Below are 27,999 nucleotides of genomic sequence, written 5' to 3'. Positions count from 1 at the left end.
AAAAAAAACAAAAAAAAAAACTATCGTTATAATCTGCTAGTATTGTATTGAATGATGGCAATTTATCATATTCATTAATTAAACACATACTCTGATTTCTTTTTATACTGATTCCCCAATTTGATGGGTCATCATCAACCGTAAAATTTCGTTTCTCGGAGTCCGGCGTGTTCGACTCTGCGATTAGTATCCATTGTTGTTGATGTGATAAAGAATTCGCAAAGATGTCGATGTCAAAAACAAAACGTCAAAAGACCTTAAAATCGTATCAAGGTGTCTTGGACACCTTTTTTAAACAACCAAAACGGTAAGTAAATCAGTATAATACATGAATTTTGGTTGTTTTGTGTGACACTAACTTCGATTCCCCATAGCCATTCTAAATATACCGGGGGGGGGGGGTATATTACTATATATAAAATACTGGGTATATTCTGACGAAAGGGGTTGTATTTTCAGCTAAATTGTCTAAAATGGGGTTATTTTATGTTTTTAAGCCAAAAAAGGTCCAAAAATTTTATTCTACGCCCCCCCCCCCTTTCAAATATCCTGGACACGCCCCTGATAAGCATACTTCTAACAGAGTTTTGAACTCATCCTTGGTGCACCTGGTCCACGCTCCCAGTTTTTAGTGGAGTCCGAGTTGCTCATTTACTTTTGTTACTTTGTATGTATGATTTTAGTTACTTTATGTTCTTTGTTGTGTGTGTCTGTTTTCCATGTCTGGTCTTTGTCCCTGGATTACATTCTTTTGATTACCGCTATAACCTTGGTTCCCTTGATTACTCTTGAACAAGTTTTTTATGTGCCACTACATGCTACACGATTGATCACTACAACTGTGTAGTCGGTGTTAGCTACAGTGAAATATGGGTTGACAACAATAATATTTTGATTAATTCACAAATGTCTTCATTTTTAATACCCTCTAGAAATTGAATGTTCTACATTAGGTTGTTACATTCTGAATACTATACTTGTGTTTCGTTTCTTTTGATAATAAACACATTATTGTCTTTTACATCCAATTGTGCTGCCCATCCTCGAACTAGTAATGCATAGGAAATCTAAATAGTTTCTATTTGTGGGTTATTTTTATCAATCTAACAATGGGAGGCCCACAATACATCATTGGAGAAGTTTACATATATTTTGCCATGAAATATCCTTTTGCTTTGCCTGTGCATATCTGGAAAACATCTAAAGTCACAAGTCACATGCTATTTTCCCAAGTTAATGTCATACATAACGTATATGATAATTATATAAGGGCACAGTGACTTACGAATAGTTTGACTCATATTTAGCAGTGGTGAAATCCGAAAGGAACCAGTAACTGACCTAAGAGTGGGTCCGCTCAAGCAGTTTGAAGTTATATTTGTTTATAATTAATCAAATTTTCCAGCATATATATTCTCCCTTTTTCACCAGATTGCAGCGAAATGGCTTTTTTTTATTCCTTTGAGGAATCTTTGTCGACAGAGATCGATTCCTGATACCTTTGAAGCGATTTATCATCAAATCTGTTAATTACAGTGAGTTGAGTGTGACCTTATTGAACTGCTATAATCCAAGGTAAATACCAGTTTTGCTGAATTAATTCATCTTTTGAATTAGTAACATGGAGCCTAAACTATGTTGTCATTTAAATAGACACATTCATTTAGGCAGGTAGACGTAGAAAATAATAGCAGTGATAAGACCTATACTCCAACTACACTCTCCAAGGAAAAGATATTGTGGAAGACCAAAAATTATGCTATCCTCTTTTAATCTCTCTACCAAGGACGATGATTGTGATTTACCGTCTACGTACTGAATTCCTAAACTCCACAAGAATCCATACAAACAACGTTACATAGCCGGATCTGCAAAATGTACCACCAAACCTCTTTCAAAACTTTTCAAATCTATACTCACAGCTGTCAGAGATGGTCTGCAGTCCTGTCACAACACTTGTTACTCCCGTAGTGGTATTAATTCAGTGTTGATCCTGAAAATTCGAAAGATCTTTTGAAGATCCTCAATTTAAGTATATTATCAGAATATAATAGCATTAAAACCTGTGATTTTCAACACTGTATACTTCTATTCCTCATACTCAGTTAAAATCTCGACTCAAAAACATTATACATCTTTGTTTCTCGAAAAAAAGATGGTACACCTAGATACAAGTATATAGTTCTTGGTAGGGATTTTCGTACTTTGTAAAAAAAATAATTCCAAATCATTTTCCAAACATATAGATGTTTTCAAAATGCTGGAATTTTTTATCGACAACATATTTGTCCAGTGTGGTGAACGTGTTTTCAAACAAACGGTCGGCATTCCAATGGGAACAAATTGTGCTCCTCTACTTGCTGACCTATTCCTTCACTCATATGAGGCTGACTTTATAGCTGATCTGATCCGAAAGAAAGAACATCGTTTAGCTAGATCCTTTAATCTCAGTTTCCGCTATATAGATGAAGTGTTATTGTAAAACAATCCTAGTTTCGGGAATTTGATACATCGCATCTACCAGTAATAACTTGAGATTTAGGATACTAGATACTGTGAAGTCAGCCTCAAAAAAACTTTCCTTTCATCTGTTGCAACATCCCTTCAGCACCTGCGTATGAAGTCTTCATATCACAACTGATAAGTTACAACTCGTGTTATGCCAGAGGTTGCAGAATGTTTGTATTGCACTAGACTTCTTACAGTTAGGCTACTGGAACATGATTATATTGCTACAGAACAGTCTCCGGAAAAAGTTTGCAATTCCTGTGAGTGCAAAAATGGTCATAGCCATCTTAAGTCATAGCCACAAAATTTTTTTTCAGTAAGATGCGCACACATATGGAGGGAAAAAATGGACAGGATACTATTTAATATTGCTTAACCTTTAAGCACAGTAAGCATTTTTCTGTGAATTTCCTCTGAGGAAATGACCATTTTTGCACTCATTGCAAACTTGTCCCGGAGACTGTTTTATGTTGCCACAAGATTGAAGTCATCACTACAGATGTTTTATAGTCGTCATCATGAACTCGTGGATTGTTACCGTGTATCCATCTGCACCATGAAAACTGATTTGTTCAATGTGTCATGGTTTTCCTTTCCTCTTTTGTCTATCCCGGACTTGACTTTTTATGAGCAACTCGGCGAGTGTTTCTAGTAAAGCAGAGGACGCTTACCGTACTGGTACACCTGGTCCATGCTCCCAGTTTTTAGTGGAGTCTGAGTTGCTCATTTACCTTTGTTGCTTTGTATGTATTATCTTAGTTACTTTATGTTCTTTGTTGTGTTTGTCTGTTTCCCATGTCTGGTCTTCGCCCCTGAATTACATTCTTTTGATTTCCGCTAGAATCTTAGTTCCCTTGGTTATTCTTTAAAATAGCTGAAAGTAGGAGAACTTTTGTTACAAGGTAGGAGGAGATTTTTACCTACAGGAAAGACTTGATAGTTGACAACTTCAAAGAAAAAAGTTCAAGATCTCATAACTTTGGGATGAAAGTGGAATAACATTGACTTTATGGAGAATGATTAAAGCTGTATCATTTCTGTATATGTTTTATTACTACAAAGACTTGGACTAACTTCTCATCAAATTCACTGAAATTACATTAGCATTAGCTCAGGTGAAAAAAATACACTAAGGACTTCATTACACAAAAATAAAATTACAAAATCTGTAACAGAATGATCATATTATCCAAAGTGTCATGACTTATTTTCTCCCTAAAATATGATTACATGTAACATAAACTTCTAGAGAACTATAACTAATGGGAAAACAAAATGATGTTACTTGAACACTGACTTCACCAGTACAGGAGTTTTATTCTATCACACTCCAGTGGTCACATACTGAAACTGTTAACAGGTTTATTTTTGCACATGAAAAAGAAAAATCCTCCTACAGCACTGCACATTTAAATGACCACAGAGTTTAAGTTTACTAATTAAATAGATGAAGAGGTATTTGGCTTCAACAAGGTCAGAGATCAAAGTCAACTCACTGTAACACAGGCTAAAAAATATGTTAGTTGTTCTAATCAATTCATTAACACACAAATATCAATATACCCAGACATGAATATATAGATAAATATAAAACTGCATGCCAACATAAAACAAATGATAACCATGGCTGTAGGATTAACACTTCTTGTTATCTGTGGCAAGTGAAATTTAGCCAATGAAAAGTTACATTATTTATTTGTAAATTTTGCACATGGAAAAGTGAAAATAAATTTCAAACTTTCTCATTAATAAAAATTCTGATGTATACTTAAGCGCTCAACTATTTTTCCAAAGTACAGTTATTTTTCATTTACTTCTAATATACATCAAAACAGCCAACCTAATTTTCCAAGTTTAAAAAAAGAAAGAGAGAATAATTGATCTTTTTGATTTTCTCATTTTCATTTTTCAAATAAAGACTGTAATATTTCTTGCTGCTTGACTCCATGACAAATGAGGTCTTTAAAACTGTGTAACATTGCAAAGCTAGGAAAATAAGAATTCGAAAATCATTGTACTAAATATAAAATTATTTATAAATTTTTTTTCACAAAACTTGAATAAACAACACTGAAATTCAAATTTTCAAGGTTGGATCCAGTATTTCAGGTTGGGGGGAGGGGGGTGGGATGGCATTCATCCTGGGGGATTGTTTTCTCTTTGATAACTTATTCACCATGTCAATTGTTGTTTTGTTAAAATAATAAAATGCCAAACAAAGCAGGTAAAAAAAATGTAGGTAGAATTTGTGAAAAATGAAGCTCATGCAAAAAAAGGTTCTCAATTTTAGGGAAGGTGCACGCCAGGAGTCCAGGAGTCCCCCAGGCCCAGCCTAAATTCATGCCAGATACCTTTTCTAAGGCAATTCCTCAGACACCTATACAGTATTCAAATGCTTTTGTAGTAAATTACAAATATGATTTTAAAGTACAGCTAATTAATGGCTATTCTAGATCAATATACACAAAGATGATGCACTTACAATGCATAGATCTAGTTTTATTGTGTTTTTATGGTACTATGTTACATAGAGAGGTGGCCTTTTCACCCTGAAGAAATAATAAAGATCTACACCCGAAAATTACATTATCTCCCCTTTCAGTCACCTGAAACCACACATAATATTTATATCATTGGAATATTTGTATTAACAATTTCCTTCATGCACATCTTCATAGTATGCCTAATCTTCCTATAAAATTTCATCAAAATCCATTTAGTGGTTTAGGAGAGGTAGTTGTGCTTGATATAACTTATCAGGTAAAACCTTTAAGCTGAGTGATCTTCTTTTGCAGGTTACAGACAAAATTTATCTGCATGCAAATCTACATACAATGCACAACCTTTCTTTAAACCTTCATTAAAATCCTCTGAGTGGTTTAGCAGTTGTTGTACTTACACAGTTTTAACATACAAAACCCTCAAGTTAAAATGTCTCCATTTGCAGGCATCAGACATTAATCTTTTCCATTATGAATATTACATATGATGCTAATAATTCCAGTAAAGTTTCATCAAAATTTGTTAAGTGGTTAAGGAGGAGTTGTGCTTACAAAATATGCAGATAGACTTTGTTTGCAGGGTTTAAAAAAAGACAAAAAAAAAATTTCAATTGCTAAGTTGATGGTTTTTATAAAGTTTTCTAATCTAAATAGCATAACAGAATTGTCAAAATTCCTTCAAGATTTCAAAATGTAATTCTAAAGATCCTTGTTCTTCAAAATGATGCTTTGTCTCCTTTATATTGGCTTTATATGACCTCAGAATACGTAGAAACTGTTTATACTCCTTGCCAATCCAAGGTCTGTTTGGGTCTTTAACCTGGTATGGCGAGACATGTACAAAAAGTTCATATGGACTTGCTGCTAATAACTGTAAAACCTTGTCATTTGTTATCCATAAATCTTTCCTAGCATTGTGTCCAGAATCTAGCCAATACACAGATTTTATGTTGGTTGTGAATGTCTCTGGAATAGTTGGTCTTGTCAATAATTCAAACATCAGGTGATTTAAAGGGACACAACCTTTACTAAACCCAACCAATGAAATTGGAATATTTTGAAAAGAGGTTATTTGGCTAGATTTTGTAGAGTCTTTACAAAACTCACTATCATCTTTAGAATCACATGTATCTGTTTTTGATTTGCTATATTCTTCCCAAGCCTTGGCATACAACTTGGATAAATGATCCAATGCACTACAGGAAGATTCTATGAATGGGGCAGGCAGGCCATCTTGATCAAATTCAACAAAGTTTGAGTAGATACTGAATGTATTCAGTAACATTTCTTTTGGTTTCACAACTATCACTAAACTTTCTGGAAAACGTTTAGCAAGAATTCTACTTGTTGCTTCTAAATTCCACTGACTGTAAAGTTTGTTGGTTTGATGCTGGTCCATGCTTTCAGGATAATTCTGCAAATAAAGGATAAAATAAAACTGTTTGTTTCATTAGGAAAAACTAAGCTCCATTCGGCCTTAATCACTTCAAGATAACACTTTGTAAATTGGTAAAAATGTAAAATGCAATACAATGTATTTATGATGATTTGAAAGGACAAGACACATACTAGTCTGAATTTTCAAGTATTTGGTAATGGAATGATACCAATCTGCATATTTGTTACAGACTTAATGTAGTACAACAGTACATGTATTACCATATTGGAGTATTTTAGTATGTTATAGTCAAGTAAGAATAAGTTAAATGTTACACTGAAGTTTTTGCTAAGAACAGCTAATTTCTTATCAAAAACTATAAGCCTACAGGGCCTAAATTGCTCACCTCGCACTCAATTTTTTAACATTATTAACAAATACCACAAATTGAAACTCCCTACCTATCTGCTACGGTTCTTAATATTTATATCAGCCAAACACTACTAAAATGGCTAACTTTTTACCTATCAAGGACAATCACTTTTAAAAGTTGTCTTTTCTTACTGACACTCCGTCAAATCTTTTGTAGGGTGGTCATGAGGATCATTTCATCAATCAAAACATTCTATTTTTTTATCATATCAAAATATTGGCTAAAAACTGAAAAAAAGTTATTTTTTTCTTTCCACAGGCAATAAATCTGAAAAGGAGTTATCCTACAACATTCAGACTTTGCAGGCCTTATCACAACTTGTATCATTTCACCATTGGAAGTCTCTGTCTATCTATTATGGTTTCAAGATATGAAACTCTGCCAAAACTGTCATTATCTGCCTTTCAGTTACTCTAACAAGGAGTTGTCCTTCACCAATTGTAACACTTTTGCAGGCATTATCATACCCAAGGGCAAATAAAAAATATCTTATCTTCAGGCTCATTTTATTAATTACAAATTTTTCTTAAAGAAACTGGCGAAAAAATACAAAAAATGTCATTTCTTGTGCTTCAAAAGCAATAATTCTGGAAAAGAAATATCCTTACAACAATGGACAGTTTTGTAGATTTTTATCATAAAGATCATTACAACAATGACAGATTTTTTGTCAAGTAGTTTCCCTTCAGAGATGTTTGAAAAAAAGTTTTTAGACAATGATTTAGGGGAGATAATCCAATGATGATGACTGACACCAGGTAATTGCAATAGCTTACATGGCTCTTCCAGCTAAATGTGTGTAGTTAGAAGTATATCAAAAAATGCCATATCTAAAATTTTGGATGACATGTAAACTCTTGACACTCTCCCTTTTTTTTGGTTCCCTTGATTACTCTTCCAAAATATATACAGACCATAAGACAGTTTTAATGTAATCAAGGGAACCAAGGTTATAGCGGTAATCAAATGAATGTAATCCAGGGACAAAGACCAGATATGGAACACAGACATACACAACAAAGAACATAAAGTAACTAATATCATACACACAAAGTAACAAAAGCAAGTTTACTGAGCAAGCAGCTCTCAAATTACTGGGCAACATGTAAAGACAGAAAGACAAAAGGACATTTGTATACCCTGATACAATCAGTCTTTGACGAGCATATAGAAACTATCCTTTCCATGATTTCTTTTCTATGTTGAATGACTGCTCTGTCTTAGGATACTCTCTAATGGGAGCTAGATCATGATTTGAATCATGTGGTTATACCACTGAAGCTAAGAACCCCAGACTGCTGACAGGCTAGTAACAAATTCAATCAGCCTTAGAATGTACCCCTTTAGCCATATCAAATAGTCCATATCTTAAGGTTCATTATTACCTTTTCACAAATATTTCACCACAATTTTCCCTCAGAAAACAGGCAAATCTGTGCACTTGGAAATAATGTAAAGCATGGATGGATCTAGATAATTAAAGTGAAGGTAGTGTTTTGAAATATCCCCCACATCTATTCAAGTTGATAAGCAATAGGTGATTTAGTGGTGGACTGTTTCAAGTGAAACTCAAGTGTTTGTTTCTTCGGTCATTTTTCTGGAGATTGGAACATGTCAGGTCAATCTTGATTTAATCTAAATTGGATATAGCTCTGGCATATGACTGTCTTACATATAATGTCTGCATGTGCTTTCCATTGGCATGTGATATCAATCACAGGAAGTACATGCATTTACAGTGTGTGCTGAATTACTTTCGCTGATTTGCTTACATTTGAAAACACTGTAGCGCAGCAGTTACTTTAAATATGTCTTTACAAGGCACAATTTTAGAATTAAACAGGTAAAACAATTATTTTTGTTCTGCCCAATTTTCCCTTCCTATTTATAACTTTTTTTTACCCACAAAAACTCATATCTTAATGCTCTGAACTCTCTCCCTCTGCTTGTCTGCAAACTTACTTGGGTAATGTTGTCATAAAATCATAGAACCATTCTGACCAGTGAACTTTTTTTCAACTAGTACCTAAAGGAGCAGAATTTTGATGTCTATATTTAATTTGTTCATGTTATCAAATCAAAGTTCATTTTCAACTATCATTGAGTTTTTAAGTGAAGTTAACTAACTGTATTTGAATTATCAATCCTCATCTCAATCAATCCCTAAAAAATCTTAATTTAGAAATACAGAATATTCAGAACAAAACTATATATACTTTAGTATAAATCAATTAAAAGAAAAGTTATCATGGAAATCTTGATATTTACACATTTTGTACATATCATTCAAGCTTATTGACTGCAAATTCATTGCAATATCAACTGAATTGATGCAACAATGGACTCTGGACACTAAATCCCAAAAGGGATTAGACCTTACCGTAGTGTTAGGTGAATGAAAAACCCATACAATCATCATATACATAAGGTTTACTCCTACAACGTAACAGGTTGGAATTCTGTTCCTTCATACCCCAACCTCTTACTTCTGAACGCCATACTGCATAACGCTAGTTCCAACATTCTTTGAAATCGGCAGAATTATAGTAAACTGTTTACCATTGAAAACATTTTAAACAGTGTCTTTAGCATAAGATGGGAGTGGTAAACTGAAGAATAACAAATGACCTACCTGATGAGAAAATTCAGCAATCCTGGAAATCCTTTGTAAATGCAGTTAAAATGGATTTCATATTTGGTTTTTAGCTTTTTGAATCTGTAATTCCGATTGATAAAATTACAGATTTTAAAATTTGTGAAACAAATATATTAAATTCAACAGTGGATTGCCTTTACCAAATTTAAGTTCGTTTTGTCAAACATATATTGTATTCCGTAAAATTATTTACCTAATTCAAAATTGCTGGTCACTTCGACAACTGTCTTCATTACAAATGTTTACTAGGCATTTACAAAAAATAGGAATTTATTGCTGGATCTATGTTAGGTTAAACTTCTTTTATGTAAATAAAAAGATTTAAAACATTTTAAAACATATGTTCAGCTAATTCACATTTGTGGTGGCTTTCAATATGTCAGTTGCTAGAGGTTAGGATGGCACCAAGTCCGAAAATAGCTTGCCAGTCAACCTCTAGCATTGCTGGAGTAACATAAGGTTAAGCCTGCTTTACTTTAAGTTTAGATTAAATTACAAAATGTACCATCCTTTAACACACAACCAGTAATTTAACTTAATCTTATCTTGACAAAGCAAATGACATTATGGACAGTTACCTGAACATCCCCTCCAAAGAAAATAACAGCTGTCTTAATTTTCCCATGCGTATAACTAAGTATCAAATCATTCTGTTTTCCTTGGTCACCAGTTACATTAGTGTGACGCTGGACTGTTAATTTGGTTTGGCTAGTCACTGTTGACATCGCATTGCTACTTGTCATTCTTGCAAATGACAAAGAAGTAAGAAAACTCAATAAATATTTTGAGCGTGCCAGAGTTGCAGACAGCTTTTCTGGGTCATTTTGTATTGTTTTTTTTTAAACCAGTTTTCCCTTCTTTCAAACGCTTTTATGATATAGACTGTTTCCTGAAGTTTTTTCTCCGGTATTTAGGTTGAAAGTTATAGGAAAATCAAGAGAGTTCCGAAAAAGGCCAAGGTCACAAAAATAAAAGTAATTGTCAGGGACGTTTGATGCAATTTCACCATTTATCAGGGTAATGTAGCAAAATTTGCACGAATGTACGGTTATGTTTAATTAAAGAGATACCATTATTAAACGAATTGTAGATTTTCGGGGGCTTCCTGCGAAAGATCAGAGCGAACATTGCATCTAAATTGACTAAAAAAGATGTGAACTGTGTCCGGGAATATTTTAAACAATAAATTGCAGCATGATTTCGTGATGCAACGTGAAGTCCTAATCATTAAAAAAAACAATTTAAATTATACCATCAATAACTTTGTACTTTGTTGTGGTTGTTATAAGATGTTTTTGTTATTTTCTTCCAAATATATTGTGCACTTCCCTGACCGTTGAATTTTCTCTGAGTCTTCAACTCGTCTCTTTTCTATTTGAATAACTATATGTCCGGTTAGACAGGGACTTTACATTACACTAATATACACTCACTGGACTGGAAGAAAGAACAATGGGCCATACAAAAATTTGGGGAATTAGCAGTGCCACAGAGTATACAGTGGTCAAAATATAATCGGCTGATCAAGTTACTGATCTGTCAAGATGAGACCAATGTTATTAATGTTAATGAAATTCAGATATTTTACTTTCCACTTCTAAATATTATATTCAATTTTTTTGTCTTTGTGTTTAATTATTAAAGAGTAATCAAGGGAACCGAAGTTATAGCGGTAATCAAAAAGTGTAATAAAATTGATTTATGGTCAGCTGTCAATTATACATGTACTGTTGTCAATTGTGTTCAAATTTAGACAAATTATATGATGCTTTTATCAGCAAAATACATCGTTGGAATCCCCTTAATCTGTTAAGTAAATAATTACGTTGACCATCGTGAGAGGTTTAAATATAGTTCATTCTTTATATAGTTGTTGGGAGGGATAGTGGACGATTTTGAGGTAAGTCAAAGTTTTTTCTGTGTCATAATAACGTCTTGTGGTCACCTGACTGTTGTTTGATAAGGTTTGCAAATGGCAGACGATAAATCAGTATCAGTTGATTGGTTCCATGTGTTTTTTTTCTACAATTCTAAAGGGGATTAAATAATATGGCATACAAAGGTTTTTGGATAGTTTGACATATTCTATGTTGAGATTAAAAGTTAAGAATTACCTGGAATGTCAGCAAAATTTAACTTGTGTTATTGTTATGTGGAACAGGTCATGTTTCAGTGTCAGCAACCTCTGACCCAAGCATGTGCAATCAATTCCATACAAAAAGGGATATTAATAATACACTGGAACTAGTTATACACCGGAAAGAGGTGAAAGCAGTATACCTGACTTCAAATGCTTCTCACAACTTTTAAGTTGAAATGATGCATGTCACAACTACCTACATGACATACACCTACATGTAGTTCTATTCTCGATTCATTTTTCTGTTTGCCGATAGCATATTGGTTACTAAAATTTTCATTTTTACTGAAGCTTTGACCATTTTATGTTGGAAATCCTGTTTTATTGAATTGTTTACTTGTGAAATCACATGAGACGAGAGTGAGGGTGGAGCTTGGAGCAGACACATTTTGTAAGACCAGAATTATGGAAATTTTTAATAATTCCATTGGAATATTTTGTGTCTGCCACTCTTCAGTTCTAAAGGTAACAAGGTCCATCCACAGAGCTCCACACTCTTGTCCATGTATTTCACACGTGCTTATGCAGTGAGGTTCAGTACCTGACAAACTATATGATAAAAATATCTATACTTTCAAATGCAATGTATTGTAGGTTCTAGAAAAGTTATTCTCTGATACATAGATAAATTACAGTAACTGAAAAAAAGTGGGTTTTTTTTCAATGAGAAAATGTTTAAGTGCATAATCTTTTGTTTTTTTTAAACAGATATAGTTATAAAACCAATCAGAACCTTTTAGACATCAATGCATACATGTATGCTGTGAAACAAAAAATGGTTTGAGTTGATTGTTTAAAAAATAAGTTACCTCAAACTAGAATGATTAATCTAAGATAGTTAGCTGGAAAATTAAAAGCACCAAAACAAAACAAAAAACAGAAATTAACTATCATGCACTGCTCAGACAAGCTTATGTCAAAACTTTAGTGGATTCTTAATCCCGTTGTTCTTTATGTTTTATATATGTATTTTATTTATAAAACACCCAGCTGGCTAAGTTCTTTATGTTTACATATGTACCTGATTTATAAAACACCCAGCAGGCTAAGTTCTTTATGTTTACATATGTACCTGATTTATAAAACACCCAGCAGGCTAAGTTCTTTATGTTTACATATGTACCTGATTTATAAAACACCCAGCTGGCTAAGTTCTTTGTGTTTACATATGTACCTGATTTATAAAACACCCAGCAGGCTAAGTTCTTTGTGTTTACATATGTACCTGATTTATAAAACACCCAGCAAGCTAAGTTCTTTATTTTTACATATGTACCTGATTTATAAAACACCCAGCAGGCTAAGTTCTTTATGTTTACATATGTACCTGATTTATAAAACACCCAGCAGGCTAAGTTCTTTATGTTTACATATGTACCTGATTTATAAAACACCCAGCTGGCTAAGTTCTTTATGTTTACATATGTACCTGATTTATAAAACACCCAGCAGACCAATATAATATTTTTCAAGATGTTGTACATGTATGTCTTAGTTGACTAACTGCAACCAGATGCTGACTAAAGGGACAATGATTTTGTTCATTACACAGAATCATTGAAAAACAAAAGCTACTGTAAGAGTCAAACAATATTTATAAAGAATGAAATATCCTAAAATAAAATGAAGGGACCAATAAATCATACATGTAAAAAATGTACTTTGGAATCATGTAACTTATGTCTGTTTCTGGATCTTTAAAGTTTGGGGTTTTAAATTGAAATAGACACAAGCTACAAGTAAGTTCGTAGGATTCATACACAATTTTAAGAGGTGTTTACCATTATGATTTTGCATTAGTTCTACAAAATTTGGCTGCAAATTATGCTCTATGGATTGTGAACACAATACCCTTGTTGAAATGACACAAAGTTCAAATTTTTGCAAACCATTTTCATCAAATACAGTTTGTCTTAAAATAGCATAAACAGGTCTGAATCTGATATGTACATATTCATGTACATTGAATATAAGTTGCATATTTTAATGTCCATGTACATTTACACCAAGACCTAATCTAAACATCGATTACATGTACATTTACATTGTCAAGACCTAATCTAAACATCGATTACATGTACATTTACATCAAGCCCTAAACATAGATTACATGGGAAGTTTTAGTACATTATGTTTGAAAAATAACAATATTGACAAACAAAGAGAAGTTTTTGCTCATTTCTCATTCTAGATTAGGCCTTGTTACATATTTACATTGTACATTATCCTACATATGGAATTTATTTCATCTTACATTCGCATGACATTACATTTATTTGCCCTTGTTTTTTCTTTTTTAGAAGTTAAAAGCATAAGAATACACTTCAATGGCAGCACGGGTAAGAACTTATTGTCAATAGAATTTTAAGCTTTGTTTTGGTATAAGTTTATACAATGTATTACATTTTTTACAATCTATAAAAAAAATATGGAAGGTTTTACTATTACCATAGATAAAAGAAAGGATATGGTGAAATGTAACAAAAGCATCAGTGTATAACCTACATGTAAATACTTTCAGAGATCACATAAAATTTTGACTGAAATATTGACATATTTAAAATTCTGTTTGGGTAACAGAGTTAAATTAACCACTTGAAATTCAGAAAATAACCATAAAAATAATTTTAATGAAAATATCAAATGTTAAACCACAAAATTTGGTTCCCAAGGAAAAGGATGTTTTCCATTCATTGATATGATGGAGTTGTCAAATCCGCAAATTCCTATAAATTAACATTTTTATCATTAGAATTGATACGTGCAAATAATTTTACTTACAAAGTTTTGTAGATATCATTCAGATTTATTTTTCCCCTTTTTAGCTCCTTCCAAGATCCGGTCGTGTGACAGCCTACCTGCCCAACCTAAATGCCGCTGTGCAACATTTCCGTGCATTCTCTACCTACCCAGGACGTGATTCTCACACCACATTCTACTCTGATGACTACAATAATGGTAATATAGAAATAATACAGCCTTGCTTTTTCATAAAAAAGACTTCATATGAAACTGATATACATGTACAGTCACCCCTCTGTATCTTGAACTTGAAGGGACCATTGAAATGTATTCGAGTTATTGCGAGTTCGAGAAATAGCTTGTTGATTTCAGTATATTTTTTGGTACCAGTCCGATTTCGACTTTATCGTTAGAAATTGCTTACTTCCTACGAAGTTTTGTTAGTTCTATGATATTTTTCATTCTCTTTCGGAAGGTTATGTTGATTTATGGACATTAAAAATGTTGTGTTTGCTTTTAAAAAAAACTTTCAGTGTTCAAGTTCCTTGGTCAATTAGTTTTCATCTGATTTTCATCTGATTTTCTTTGATGCTTTTGTTGACTTCAGGACATTCTCAAATTTCAATCAGTACTATGTTAGATTAAAACTATCTAATGAGTGAGGACTTAAATATTACCCGTAATTAACTAAAATGTCAGTTTGATTAATGATAGGGTTTCAGTTTTTCACACTTTTGCCAGCACTCCACAGTATTGTAGAACTGCCTAATTTTGGTCTTGTAATCTGATGCTTTGTAACATTTATCACTTTAAAAAATTGTCAAGCATCTGTAAATCTATATATCTAGAAATAGCTCAAGCCAAGGCCTTCAGGATGCAGTAAAAATTTTCTGGAAAAAAAAATTACCCACAGCATATAGGGTTACCATAGAAACCATGCAAAAATATGCGAAAATTTGCAAAAAAAGTTCATAAAATCAGGTTTAAAAATATCAAATTTCCCGCAAAATATCTGAAATTTTTAGTTCAATCCATGAAACTGTTCAAACTTTTCCCTTCAAAAACCCCTTCCTCATATGGGCATCGCCGGTTAGATTTTGAGCTATTTCACTTTGTAATCCACTTATTAAATTTAGCATGGTAAAAAATTGACTTACTTTCACTTCCACAATGAAGTCAAATTGTCTTTGAAAAAAAGCCCCTTCAACATTGAAAATATATAAAACATTGCAAAATACTTTTAAAAGTCCCCTTTTTTCAGAAAATGTTTTATCAACAATAGATTCTTCATTTTTAATCACTATAGCAACCACCGGTTTCCATTTATGTCATTTTTCATCCCTAGCCAAAAGTGCAAAACTAAACTAAACTGTGGAGTGCTGGCTTTATTACCCAAGCTGACAAAATGGCTGATGAGTTCAAGTTAGTGAGGGTTATTCTTTAAGATTTATTACAGAACGGACTGACTAGTCGGTTGAGTGTTCAAGAAATCAAAGTACGCGAAATCCAAGGTTATTTATCTTGATTATATAGGAGAAAAGTTTGGTGAATTGTGATGGAGAAATCCTGGGTGTTCAAGTCATTTAATGTCCCATTACATGTTTTTTTTTTTGTTTTTTTTTCTGAGAAAATAATGACTATCAAGACATACTGAATCTCTTTTTATAGATATTTAATTTCCAATTCCTTTCAGATCCACCAATATTTTCCACAGAACTTGGACCTTTAGGACCTCAAGATAGGAGATTTCCACTTCCTGGGCATGTTGGAATTAATAACCCACCAATATTTAGACCTCTGAATTTACAACCAGTCAATGTTGACAGCTTCTTAGAAGATACGGCAGAAAAAAGGAGAAGTGAAATATTAAAACAAGTCGAAGAAAGGGTATTGGTTTTTTTTTCAGCTTTTTTCACTAAGATATCAATTTTACATTTTGCAGTTATTTTTGTTTAACCACTGTGGGTGCCCTGAAGTGTTCACTAAATGTCCTACAATCTGTTTATAGTTCATCAGTTTTTGTAAATGCAAAATCTCACTTACATTACATGTGCATTGTGTCAGACTGAAGTTTTGTATATTTATTCTAGTTTATGAATGATATTTTATTTTATTTTGGAAATAATTGCTTAAGAGCCATAAATAGTAATTACATTTTTATGGACCTATATTTTATCAAGATTTCTAAATTTTGTCCCATACATATTCTTGTATTTTAGTACAATACTTGTATTATTTTTTTTCAAAGAAAGAATTTTACGGAAACCTTTATTTATATAATTGATATACATGTATTTGTTTCCAGATAGAAGAACATTACACCCCAGAGCCCACTGCTGCTGATAACTTAGAATGTGTAGCCCAGCTGTGTCCAGACCTTATTAAAAAAGGTTTGAGACTTAAAGTAGAAATTGAGTGAATTAATGTTACCAGCAATTTGCATATGGTCCTAAGCAGCAAACATCAATACCATAATGTGAACTCTAACCTCTACCACAATACCAGTAGCTATAACTGTAAAACAAGTTTAATTGGGTCTCAAATGAGAGAATGTTTGTAAAAGAAATAAAGTAAAGATTGTAATTTTATTCATCAATAATTGATTCCCCAAATTTATAGTTGAGAAACAAAAAGTAAATAGGCTTGTATTTGAATATCATTTCAAACAAATTTTGACATAGATAAACATGAGAAAAATTCAAAGAAAAGATGGGTTTTGATATTGTAGTCCATTTCAAAGGATGCCACAACATTGATATTTCAGTCCATTTCAAAGGATGCTATAACAATGATATTTTAGTCCATTTCAAAGGATGCCATAACAATGATATTTTAGTCCATTGCAAAGGATGCCATAACAATGATATTTTAGTCCATTTCAATGATATTTTTTTCTATTTCAGATGTTCAAGATTTATTTCCAGCCAGGGATTTAACCAAATCAAACCTAACTGTTATAATTATTAGTCAGAAAACACACAACGACATGACAGGCTGGAGTCCTGAAGTAGAGGATGAAAGAGAAGAGCTTCTAGCAGCAGTAAGTAAAAAAAACTTCAAGAGTATTCCTTGGTCCTCCATATCTTTTTGAGAGTGCCTCATTACAGATGTTCTGTAATGGCATACTGTGAAAGAACTTTTATTTGTGGGTGCCAATTTCCGTGGTTAAGGGAAAAAATGATCAGTTCACAGATAATTGAACTTGTGGATTTGACAATTCTTTCATACAAACTAATGGTAAATTGCTTTTTCTTTGGGAACCAAATTTCATGATTTACCAAACCTATGAATATTGGTTCCCAATGAACAATAATACTTTCATATTAATTAAACTTTTTACCTACACAGTCAACAAGTAAATGTGAAAACTACCAGATGAAATTTTATCTGACATTGCCTTCAGTCAGACAAATTTTATCATAGCTGGAATCCAATTCTCGATTTTAACTCACCTGTTAACCCTCCTTTATTTTGGCCCATTTTCTTTCTTAAACTTTACAACTCAGTGAATGACATTTTTGGAGTTGTCATAAGATATTAAAAGCAGTTTCAATAATAAACACCTATTATTTTACATACATGTATCAATACTCTTTCAGTTGTGTTGTTTTTGCTCTATTTATGAAAATTATTTTGTATTGTAATGTACTGATACTACCTGGTATGATATCCCTCTAATGTCAACAGCCTCAGTGGTCTCGAGGTAGCGTGCTCAACTCATGTGTTAGAGTTCATGGTGTTGGTTCAATGCCCGGCTGAGTCGCCCCAAAGACTTTGATATTGGTAGTAAATTCTTCTCTGCCAAAATGTAGTATTCAAGGGGATAAAGTGACCACTGGTTCGCTTGGAGTAAGAATAATGTGTCCAATTTGGGATGGGATAACTACCTGCAAGCTGTTGCCTCTGTGAGATAACACGATGAAATTCCGGCTCAGCATGTCAGAGCAGGATGAGAATGGTACAATGTAAATCAATCTTGTCTTGAAATGCATGAAATATCTGCCAAAGGATGTTAAATCGTAATCAATCAATCAAAATCCTCTGATGTCCAGTGACTTATATATAGTGTGCATTATTTACTGTTCATTGACGAAGCTTAATATATTTTTGGTACATATTGATTGATTTTTTTTTTTTTTTTTAGATTAGTATTTTAAAAGTGTAAATATTATTTTTCCTTGGTTTTGTTTTATACTTTAACTTACCTTATGATAATTACTATGTTTTTGAGTGTAAATACAGGTAGTATTTTTAAAACATCTGCTTTTTTAATATTTTTATTTTTATTTAAACTTTTCTGTAATAAAGATCTCATTTTTAGCTCACCTGGCCGAAGGCCATGTGAGCTATTGCCGTCACTTGGCATCAGTCGTTGTCGTTAACGATTTTTCAAAAATTCTTCTCCTCTACATGACCAATTGGAACCAAACATGGTATGAATGGTCCTTGAGGTATCCTGCATAGAACTGATGTGGAAAGTTTTGATCCGTCAAAAAACATGGCCACCGCTACTAAAAATAGAACATAGGGGTCAGACGTAGTTTTTCGCATATATCTCCAAAATGGTTAGGTTTAGCCAAATTCTGACAGGGTAAAAGTGTTTAGCATGATGAGATCTATCTGCTGTCAAATTTTCATTTTAATCTATGGAGCCATGTTGGAATTATTGCCCTTTTTCAACGTTTTTTGCCATTTTTTATGTTATTTCTTTCAAAAATCTTCTCCTCTGACACTACTTGACCAATTGCAACCAAACTTGGTATGAATGTTCCTTAGGGTATCAGGCATAGAACTGGTGTGGGGATGTTTGATCCATCGAAAAGCATGCCCGCCGTTACTAAAAATGGAACATAGGGGATCAGATAATAGTTTTTCGCATATATTTCCAAAACTGTTAGGTTTAGCCAAATTCTAACAATAGCTGAAATGATTCTTATTTTTAGGACTGCAAAAGTCTTCAGGCATAAAATTTGTCAGATGCTTTCTTATAAGAGTTATTGCCCTTGACAGGGGGAAATAACAGGTTTTTTTTTTTTTTTTTTTCAGTTTTCAGCCAATGTCTTGGAAACTATGATAGATTTAGACTTTCATTTACTGAAATGATCCTTATGATAAACCCTATCAAAGTTTTCTTGAGTCAAAATTGTTGGTCAACATCTTGTTTAATTTATTGCCCTTTTAAGGCAAAATTCAACCAGGTGAGCGATTCAGGCTCTTGGGAGCCTCTTGTTTCTTTATTTCTCACAAGATAATTTTTATGAACATCAGTTTTGTTTTTTTTTTTTCATTTTGAATTTTTTATTCAGTAATTTTTTTTCTGTTTTCAATTGATATTTTGAGTATTTTTTAGATATTTTATGTATTTTGTGTGTGCTTTTTATCTATTTTAAATGTTAAGCGCTTAAAGTAAATGTATTTTTTTATATAAATGTCTTGTAATACAAATGTAATAATTGTTAGTGATTTGTTGATGTTATAGAACGTTTTTGTTTATTATCTATTTACAGTTCATAGACGGAGCTCGACATATTTGTTATGCCTTAGAGGAAGCAGGATATTGGGCTGATTTTATTGATCCTTCTTGTGGTAAACCTGTAAGTTCTTGTTTATTGTATAAAACTTCATATGGAAATCTAGAATTTCCATTGGAAAATCAGTATTAGTTATTATGGTCTTTTCTTTAAAATTGTTGGATGAATAATGAACTGCCCAGATGGATCACTCTAATATGTCACCCTGGAAATTGACTGGAAATTATTTTCCTAGTTTGCTCAGTATAATATACAATATAACACTGTAGTAGATGATGTTTCACCAGAGTACTACATTCAGAGAATATATCATCCTCGACTGTGCCTCCATTGATATATTTTTAAAATACTTGTCTCTGTAAGAATCAGACAGTGTGTGATACATGTTAAGAAAACAACTTCAGATCCAAACAAGGAAAATATGCAAATTTAGATTAGAGACAGATCATTCTTGAATAGTCCTTTTTTCAAACATCCTATTGTAAACATTCCTTATTTTTGCTTTGTTTCATAGCCATTTTGATTAGAAAAGACGGCTTTTGGGTGACATTTTTTAAAAGATCTGTTGGTTTTTGACATACATGTTTCATATTTCACAAAGTTTGCCTGTTTCATACAAAGACTGATACTGAAAGGTTATCTTCCTTGGACATAAAAAATCAATGTGAGCTATTCATCATGTACTCAAAGACTATAGAACTGAAAGGTTATCTCTCTTGGGCATAAAAAATCAGTGTGGGCTATTCATCATGTACTCAAAGACTATAGAACTGAAAGGTTATCTCTTTTGGGCATAAAAAATCAGTGTGGGCTATTCTTCATGTACTCAAAGACTATAGAACTGAAAGGTTATCTCTCTTGGGCATAAAAAATCAATGTGGGCTATTCATCATGTACTCAAAGACTATAGAACTGAAAGGTTATCTCTCTTGGGCATAAAAAATCAATGTGGGCTATTCATCATGTACTCAAAGACTATAGAACTGAAAGGTTATCTCTTTTGGGCATAAAAAATCAGTGTGGGCTATTCTTCATGTACTCAAAGACTATGGAACTGAAAGGTTATCTCTTTTGGGCATAAAAAATCAATGTTGGTTATTCCTAATGTACTCAAAGACTATAGAACTAAATGGACCCAAAATTGGAAACAGTTTTCTTCTGTAAAGATGATATTGGTTTTGTGTATATACCTACACTATACATCTGTAAAACAACCACTAGTACTGAAAATTGGGGCATTGGAGTTTAAGGATTATATCCTTGCCACAATAGCAGACTCGGTAAAACTGGCATAGAATGAATCTGATCATTGTCAAGATCAGCATGCGATTTATGTAGTCTCGTGTCTAATGGTTTTACAAATTGATATCTTTTAAATGGTACATGAATCTTGGTGTTTATTTTTCTTTGGCATCTTTAAAACTTGTATAGTATTATGTATTTCAAATGATCAAATATATTTGATACATGTATAATGAAGACCATTTTGAGGGGAAGATAATTTTTTAAATGTTTATGTTTTTTAAAAAATAAGGGGAGATAATTAGCTGGCAAGTTCTTTTTTCTTTTAAAGTTCAATGACTATGAATTTTCTTTTAAGAATCCAAGATATTCATTTCACAAATTGATACAAAAAAATTACAGGGGAGACTTTAAATTGTTTTAGGGGTCTGGAAATTATCTATATATATTAAAATAAACTTAACCATCTCATTTTTTAAAGTGAAATTTTACAGTATGTTTTAAATCTCAGAGAAAATATGGAAAATCTAGTAACAAAAAGTATTGGTGTGAATAACCATAACTCTTAATGCTAAAAAGAACAACAAAAAATTCATGATAAAAATTAACAGTTGCCTATTATCCCATGGCTACTAGATTTTGAGCTGGGCTACCAAACCTTTAGGTAAAATTTAGTTATAGATTTTAGAACATATAGAAAATATTACCAAAAAATATGATCTGCGCTACCAGCTTCTTTTTCCCAGTTTTTACCCCTGGAAAAGCATCCTCAGGATTGATACTGCAAAGAATTTGTAAATGATTTCTTGCATAACCTGTATTCACTTATATCCTTTTGTTAACAGCACCTTGGACCCCATACCAATGCGACATTATTTGAAACAGATGAAAGGTACAGAAAGTTTGGTTTTGAAATAGATGATCTTGGTTGTTGTAAAGTGATCAGACATCATGTTTGGGGTACCCATTCTTATATTGGGTCATTGTTCACTGATGCTCCATTAGACCATCCTATTATCAGTGCTATGAAGATGAAGGAGAAGTAAAGGTCTTGGTGTGAAGGACACGTAGGGGTTGTCTGGGTTTTAATTAAGACTTTGTTATGGTATATATCTTCAAAGATTTGTTAAGTGTGAGTAAGTGCTATTGTGATGTAAGAATGCAAAAATAAATTATCTGTCATTTTCTTTGTTCAGTCTCTTTCTATATGCCAACAGAAAATAATGTTTATAGATTTTGGGGGTCTAGCTTATGCTGAACAATTTACTTTAGGGAAAGATGTCAGACTTCCATGAAATTTTGTAAGAGCTATGTATATAAAATAATCTAGATGACAGGTAGATGTTATACATTTATGAACTTTACCTAAAATTAATGTCAAATTTATTTTTCATTGTTTTTACTATATTCAAGATAATTAAATCCTTTTTTATGTGACAAGAATAAAAAAACAACCAAAAGGGAATCTATTGCAACAAATTTAATGAAACTTTTTGGTAGTAATGACATGATATATAGTTTTATAAAAGAATGGCATGCATTATTCCAGTAATTTATGATTTACTGAATTTTTTTATGAGTTTTAACCCTTTTAACTAAGGAGCCGGGGAGACATCTATTAGAAGGCAAAAACAGGCAAAAACGAACATTGATTAATGGTCAAATAATTAACACAAATATCTCCCTAACAATCATTGAAGTGCCTAATAAAATACATAGATCTATAGAATTGATCTTTGCTGAATGTTATTTTCTGGGACTGACAACTTGAAATTTGTCAATAGCAGCAGCATCAGAACAGAAGGACAAATCAGAGACATCCAAGTCCAATGACATGGCCAAAACTTAAAAGCAGGAAACAGAGACAATTAACATATACAATGTAAACAACAGAATAAAATATAGGTAAAAACTGAAGATAAGGAAAACAGGACAGCACACAAAGAAACGTAAGCAAATACAATTCAAACTCCCACCAAAAACCGGAAGCGCCATCAGGTACTTTGAAAGAGCAAGTATATTCTGCTCTGGCAAGGTCACCTGCTACATTGCTAAAACCTGGTAAGCATCAATTTGGGTCGTCCATCTAGTAAGGCATAAGGTAGCACTCCAGCTAAGAATCATGCAAAATGTGATTCATGGGTAAAAAGCCTACATATCTTTATTTTTGATATTTTGTTTGAATTGCCATAGTAAACAGAAATGAACATTCTGCTTTTCATATAACCCATGTTCTTAGGAGATTGAAATTTTATTTTGAATGCACTGTAGATTTCAGAATTAAGGGAGATAACTCTGTAAATGACTCAAAAATATCATCTATTGGATTTTCAATGTTGATTATATCTTAATACCTGGCAGATTTGAATGAATAATTACAGGCACATTTCATATTATAGACCCATAAGACAAATACAAGAATAAAAATATGTAGCCTTTTTTGGGGTGATTCACATTTTTCAAATTTTGCACGAGTCTTACGTAGACAGCTACTTATATCTAACAGAAGATGTCTTGGTCTCATCTGTGAGATGGAGCTGTCACAGGACTGTGATGATGACCATGAAATGTCTAGTGATGATATTAACAAATGCTGAACATACCTCTTTGTCTTAAAAGTGTATTTTACTATATATATAGTAACAGGTCAAGTGTAAAATCGTAGGCAGAACCAAGGCCCCTCCCCCTCATTTGAATTGGAAAATTTATGAAAATAACATATTTATGTGTGTAAATGCACACAGAAAATGTTTAATGAATTTTCAGGCCCCCCTTAGGTAATCTCTGGATCTGAATTGAAAATGGATGTTCCATTGGCTACAGATGAGGGTATATTGACACAAAGAAAGGGGAAGTTTAAAATTTGAAAATCAAAAGGATCACATTTGTCTTAAAAGTGTTCAACTAACATTGAAGCCAGGACTGGCCTGGTTGCATCTCCTTTCTAGCTTAACTGACCATAGGCTACGATAGCTATTGCCATCACTTGGCGTTCATCTGTCGTCGACGTTAACAATTTTTCAAAACTCTTCTCTTCTGAAACTACAAAACCGATCATAACTAAACTTCGTTTGAATGCCACTTAGGATGTTCTACATAGAGCTGGTGTAGGGATTTTCGATCCATCCCAAAAACAAAAAAAAAAAAACATGGCCGCCTTACTAAAAATAGATCATAGGGATCAGACCAGACAGAATATTTCACGTATATCTCCAAAACCATTAGGTTTAACCAAATTCTGACAGAGTGGAATGTTCAACATGATGAGATCTGTCTCTGGTTAAATTACCGTTGTAATCTGTTAAGCCGTGTTGGAATTATTGACTTTTTTCGACGTTTTTTTCTCTATTCTTAATGTTATTTCTTTTAAAAATCTTTTCCTTAGAAACTTCAAAAACCAGAACCAAACTTGGTATGAATGTTCTTTAAGGTGTTCTGCATAGATCTAGAGCTGACGTTGATATTTTTGATCCGTTGAAAAACTTGGTCTCTGTTACTAAAAATAGAACCTATAAGGGACAGACAGAAGTTTTTCGCATACATCTCAGAATTTGTAGATGTAGCTGAATTTTATCAATTGTCGAAATGATCACCATTATAAGACCTACAAAAGTCTGCCTTGAGTCGGAGTTGTCAGATGACTCCTTATTAGAGTTATTGCCCTTGAAAGGTGATAAATGGTTTGATATTACAGTTTTCAGCCAATATCTTGAAAACTATGACAGATACAAAGAAACTCTCAATTGCTGATATTGTCCTTATTTATGATAAGGCCTACAAAATTGTCGGACGACTCTTTGTTAGAGTTATTTCTCTTAAAAGGCGAAAATTATGTTTTTAGCAGTTTTCTGCCAATATCCTGAAAACTATAATAGATTAAAAAAAAATAAATGATCCTTATGATAAGTCATACCAAAGTCTTCTTTTAGTAAAAATTGTCGGACAACTCCTTATTAGAGTTGTCCTTGAAACCCCAAAAGTATAAGCAGGTGAGCGATTCAGGCTCCTGTGAGCCTCTTGTTCTGTAGTAGTTCTCTTGTAAAAACATAGCTTCATATGAACAAAGAAACAGATATTCCAAGCTAGAGTGGCCGATAGTTTGTTCCCATATGTATTCCTATGGTCTGCTGAAACAACTATCCTCTTAACTCACAAAATTTCCTACCAGAAATTCTAAGTTTTAACAACATCGGACTAAGAGCACCTCATGTTAGAACCAGTGTGGTTTTTCTGTAGGTAAATTATGGTTCCTTGTTTGTATAGAAATATATGTGCATAAGATCACACAGAACTGGCATAAGCTTGTCATGTGAAAGTGCGTTGTACAATATTAGGTAAAAAAATCAAACCCTTTCATACTATTTCTGAAGGTAATAATACTTTCTGTAATAATAAATATAAATATACCTAAAATATTTGCATTTTAAACCCCACAAATGTGCATTTCTGCTTAATCTCTATCAGTGGAGTAGTGACAAAATGCGAATATTCAGGAATGTGAATTGTTTTGAATACGCAGTAAACATTAGAACTTATAAAATGTCCGCTTTTAAATAACTTACGAATCAGTCCCCCTTCTGGTTTTCAGCAAGACTAAAAAAATCTCATGGAAAAACGGTGTTGCACGGGGAAAATATATTTTATCGTTTTGACATAGAAGAGTTGTCGATTTTATGATCGTATCCATCACGTATAAATCCATTAGTTTATTGAACTTGCATATATCATGTGGTATCAATTCAATATGGATCATATAAAATTCGAAAGTTTCAATGCAAGATAATTATCGGCACGTAATAGCATCAAGACCTAATATGATTTTACAGCCTTTATTCTCCTTTTTTCCATGTTCAATTGAATGCATTATACATCGTAATTATTCAGCTAAGAAAGATGGAACACACCTATATATATACAAATACATGTACGTGGTACTTTCTAGAGATTCTTCATACTTTATCAGAAACGACATATTCCAAATCATCTTCTGAATGTTGTCAAAATGCAGGAATTTTTTTATCAACAATAAATTTGTCGTGTGTTGGACGTGTTTTTCAAAAGATGGTCGATATTCCAATGGGAACAAGTTGTGCCCCACCACTCGATGACTTATGAAACTTGCTTTATAGCCAAATGTATCCAGAAGAAGGTAAGTCGTTTAGCCATATACACCACGAGAACCGATTCGTTCACCATGTCATAATTTCCATATCCTCCTTCATCTTCCCCGGACGTGATATTTTATGAGCTACTTGTCGGATATTTCTAGAAAAGCAGAGGACATTTATCCTAATGATGCACCTGGTCCTTTTTGCTCGTATGCGCGTGTTTTTGCGGTTATTTCATGTATTTGTTGTTTTTGCGATCTTTGTCTCTTGTTTGTTTTCTGGTGTTAGATGTAGTTTCTCTCCTGAGATATGTATCCCTTGCCTATTTTCTGGTGTTTGATGTAGTTTTTCTCCTGAAATCTCTGTCCCATGCCTGTTTTCTGGTATTTGATGTAATTTCTCTCCTGAGATATTTATCCTTTGCCTGTTTTCTGGTCTTTGGTGTAGTTTCTCTCCTAGGATATTTATCCCTTGCCTGTTTTCTGGTGTTTGATGTAGTTTCTTTTGTGAGATCTTTGTTCCTTGCCTGTTTTCTGGTATTTGATGTAGTCTCTCTCGTGAGATCTCTGTCCCTTGCCTGTTTTCTGGTATTTGATGTTATTTCTCTCCTGCAATCTTTGTCCCATGCCTGTTTTCTGGTACTTGCTGTAGTTTCTCTCCTAGCTGAAATCTCTGTCCCATGCCTGTTTTCTGGTACTTGATGTAGTTTCTCTCTTGAGATATGTATCCCTTGCCTGTTTTCTGGTGCTTGATGTAGTTTCTCTCGTGAGATCTCTCTCCCTTGCCTGTTATCTGGTGTCTGATGTAGTTTCTCTCGTGAGATCTCTGTCCCTTGCCTGTTTTCTGGTGTTGATGTAGGTTCTCTCCTGAGATCTCTGTCCCTAGCTTGTTTTCTGGTGTTTGATGTAATTTTTCTCCTTTAGTCTTTGTCCCTTGCTTGTTTTCTGGTATTTGATGTAGTTTCTCTTCTGAGATATGTATCCCTTGCCTGTTTTCTGGTGCTTGATGTAGTTTCTCTCCTAGCTGAAATCTCTGTCCCATGCCTGTTTTCTGGTACTTGATGTAGTTTCTCTCCTGAGATATATATCCCTTGCCTGTTTTTTTGTGTCTGATGTAGTTTCTCCCCTGAGATCTCTCTCCCTTGCCTTTTTTTCTGGTGTCTGATGTAGTTTCTTTCGTGAAATCTCTGTCCCTTGCCTATTTTCTGGTGCTTGATGTAGTTTCTCCCCTGAGCTCTGTCCCTTGCCTGTTTTCTGGTGTCTGATGTAGTTTCTCTCGTGAGAACTCTGCCCCTTGCCTGTTTTCTGGTGTTTGATGTAGTTTTTCTACTTTAGTCTTTGTCCCTTGCTTGTTTTCTGGTATTTGATGTAGTTTCTCTCCAGAGATCTTCGCCTCTTCCCTTTCGAAATTTCTTATTCAACTATTTTGCCTTGACAGTAAGAAAGAAAGAAAGAATAAGGGAAAAGGGATTCTAGGTAGGCAAATGGTCAAAGTTGTCCCCTCCAAGAAGACATGACGTTTATAAATTTTAAAACAAAGGGCGTCCAACCGCCGGACCTAAAAATCCAGACGTCACAGAATCCGAAGGGAAAAAAACTTGAATTGGTATAATATTCTATTTTTAATACCGAAAAAATAAAGCTATTTGTATTAATGATATACGGACATTTAAAAGGATAACTTAATAACTTATGGATAAAATTTAATACATGTATCGTAGATTTAACCATGAAGACGTATGTAATATTGGTATTAAAATC

The 27,999-nt window shown here is 33.1% G+C and overlaps 2 protein-coding genes across 4 annotated transcripts; one reads left to right on the top strand and one right to left on the bottom strand.

Moving 5' to 3' along the window:
- Positions 1-35: 35 nt before the first annotated feature.
- On the top strand, positions 36-22,318 carry LOC148603919 (cobalamin trafficking protein CblD-like). Of its 2 annotated transcripts, none has more exons than XM_088552062.1 (8): positions 36-307; positions 13,917-13,955; positions 14,442-14,574; positions 16,052-16,245; positions 16,664-16,748; positions 17,262-17,398; positions 19,866-19,952; positions 21,977-22,318. In XM_088552062.1, the coding sequence occupies exons 2-8, from the start codon at positions 13,944-13,946 to the stop codon at positions 22,175-22,177; spliced, it is 849 nt and encodes a 282-aa protein (XP_088408188.1). In that variant the 5' UTR covers positions 36-307; positions 13,917-13,943; the 3' UTR covers positions 22,178-22,318. The 2 variants fall into 2 exon arrangements, with proteins under 2 accessions (XP_088408188.1, XP_088408187.1); XM_088552061.1 differs by lacking the exon at positions 36-307 and adding an exon at positions 10,361-10,493.
- Positions 3,540-10,307, bottom strand: LOC148603920 (mitochondrial protein C2orf69 homolog). 2 transcript variants are annotated; one of them, XM_088552059.1, is made up of 2 exons: positions 10,055-10,307; positions 3,540-6,423 (listed from the first exon to the last, which is right to left on the bottom strand). In XM_088552059.1, exons 1-2 carry the CDS (start codon positions 10,217-10,219, stop codon positions 5,677-5,679), a joined length of 912 nt encoding a protein of 303 aa, XP_088408185.1. In that variant the 5' UTR covers positions 10,220-10,307; the 3' UTR covers positions 3,540-5,676. The 2 variants fall into 2 exon arrangements, with proteins under 2 accessions (XP_088408185.1, XP_088408186.1); XM_088552060.1 differs by lacking the exon at positions 10,055-10,307 and adding an exon at positions 8,783-8,838.
- Positions 22,319-27,999: the final 5,681 nt, after the last annotated feature.

The sequence above is a fragment of the Perna viridis genome, chromosome 11 (assembly GCF_037379345.1).
Source record: "Perna viridis isolate PV_CMFRI_1.1 ecotype Kerala chromosome 11, ASM3737934v1, whole genome shotgun sequence".
Lineage (NCBI taxonomy): Eukaryota > Metazoa > Mollusca > Bivalvia > Mytilida > Mytilidae > Perna > Perna viridis.
Note: the sequence above shows the minus strand (reverse complement) of the source record. Positions and strands in the feature narration are given on the sequence as shown.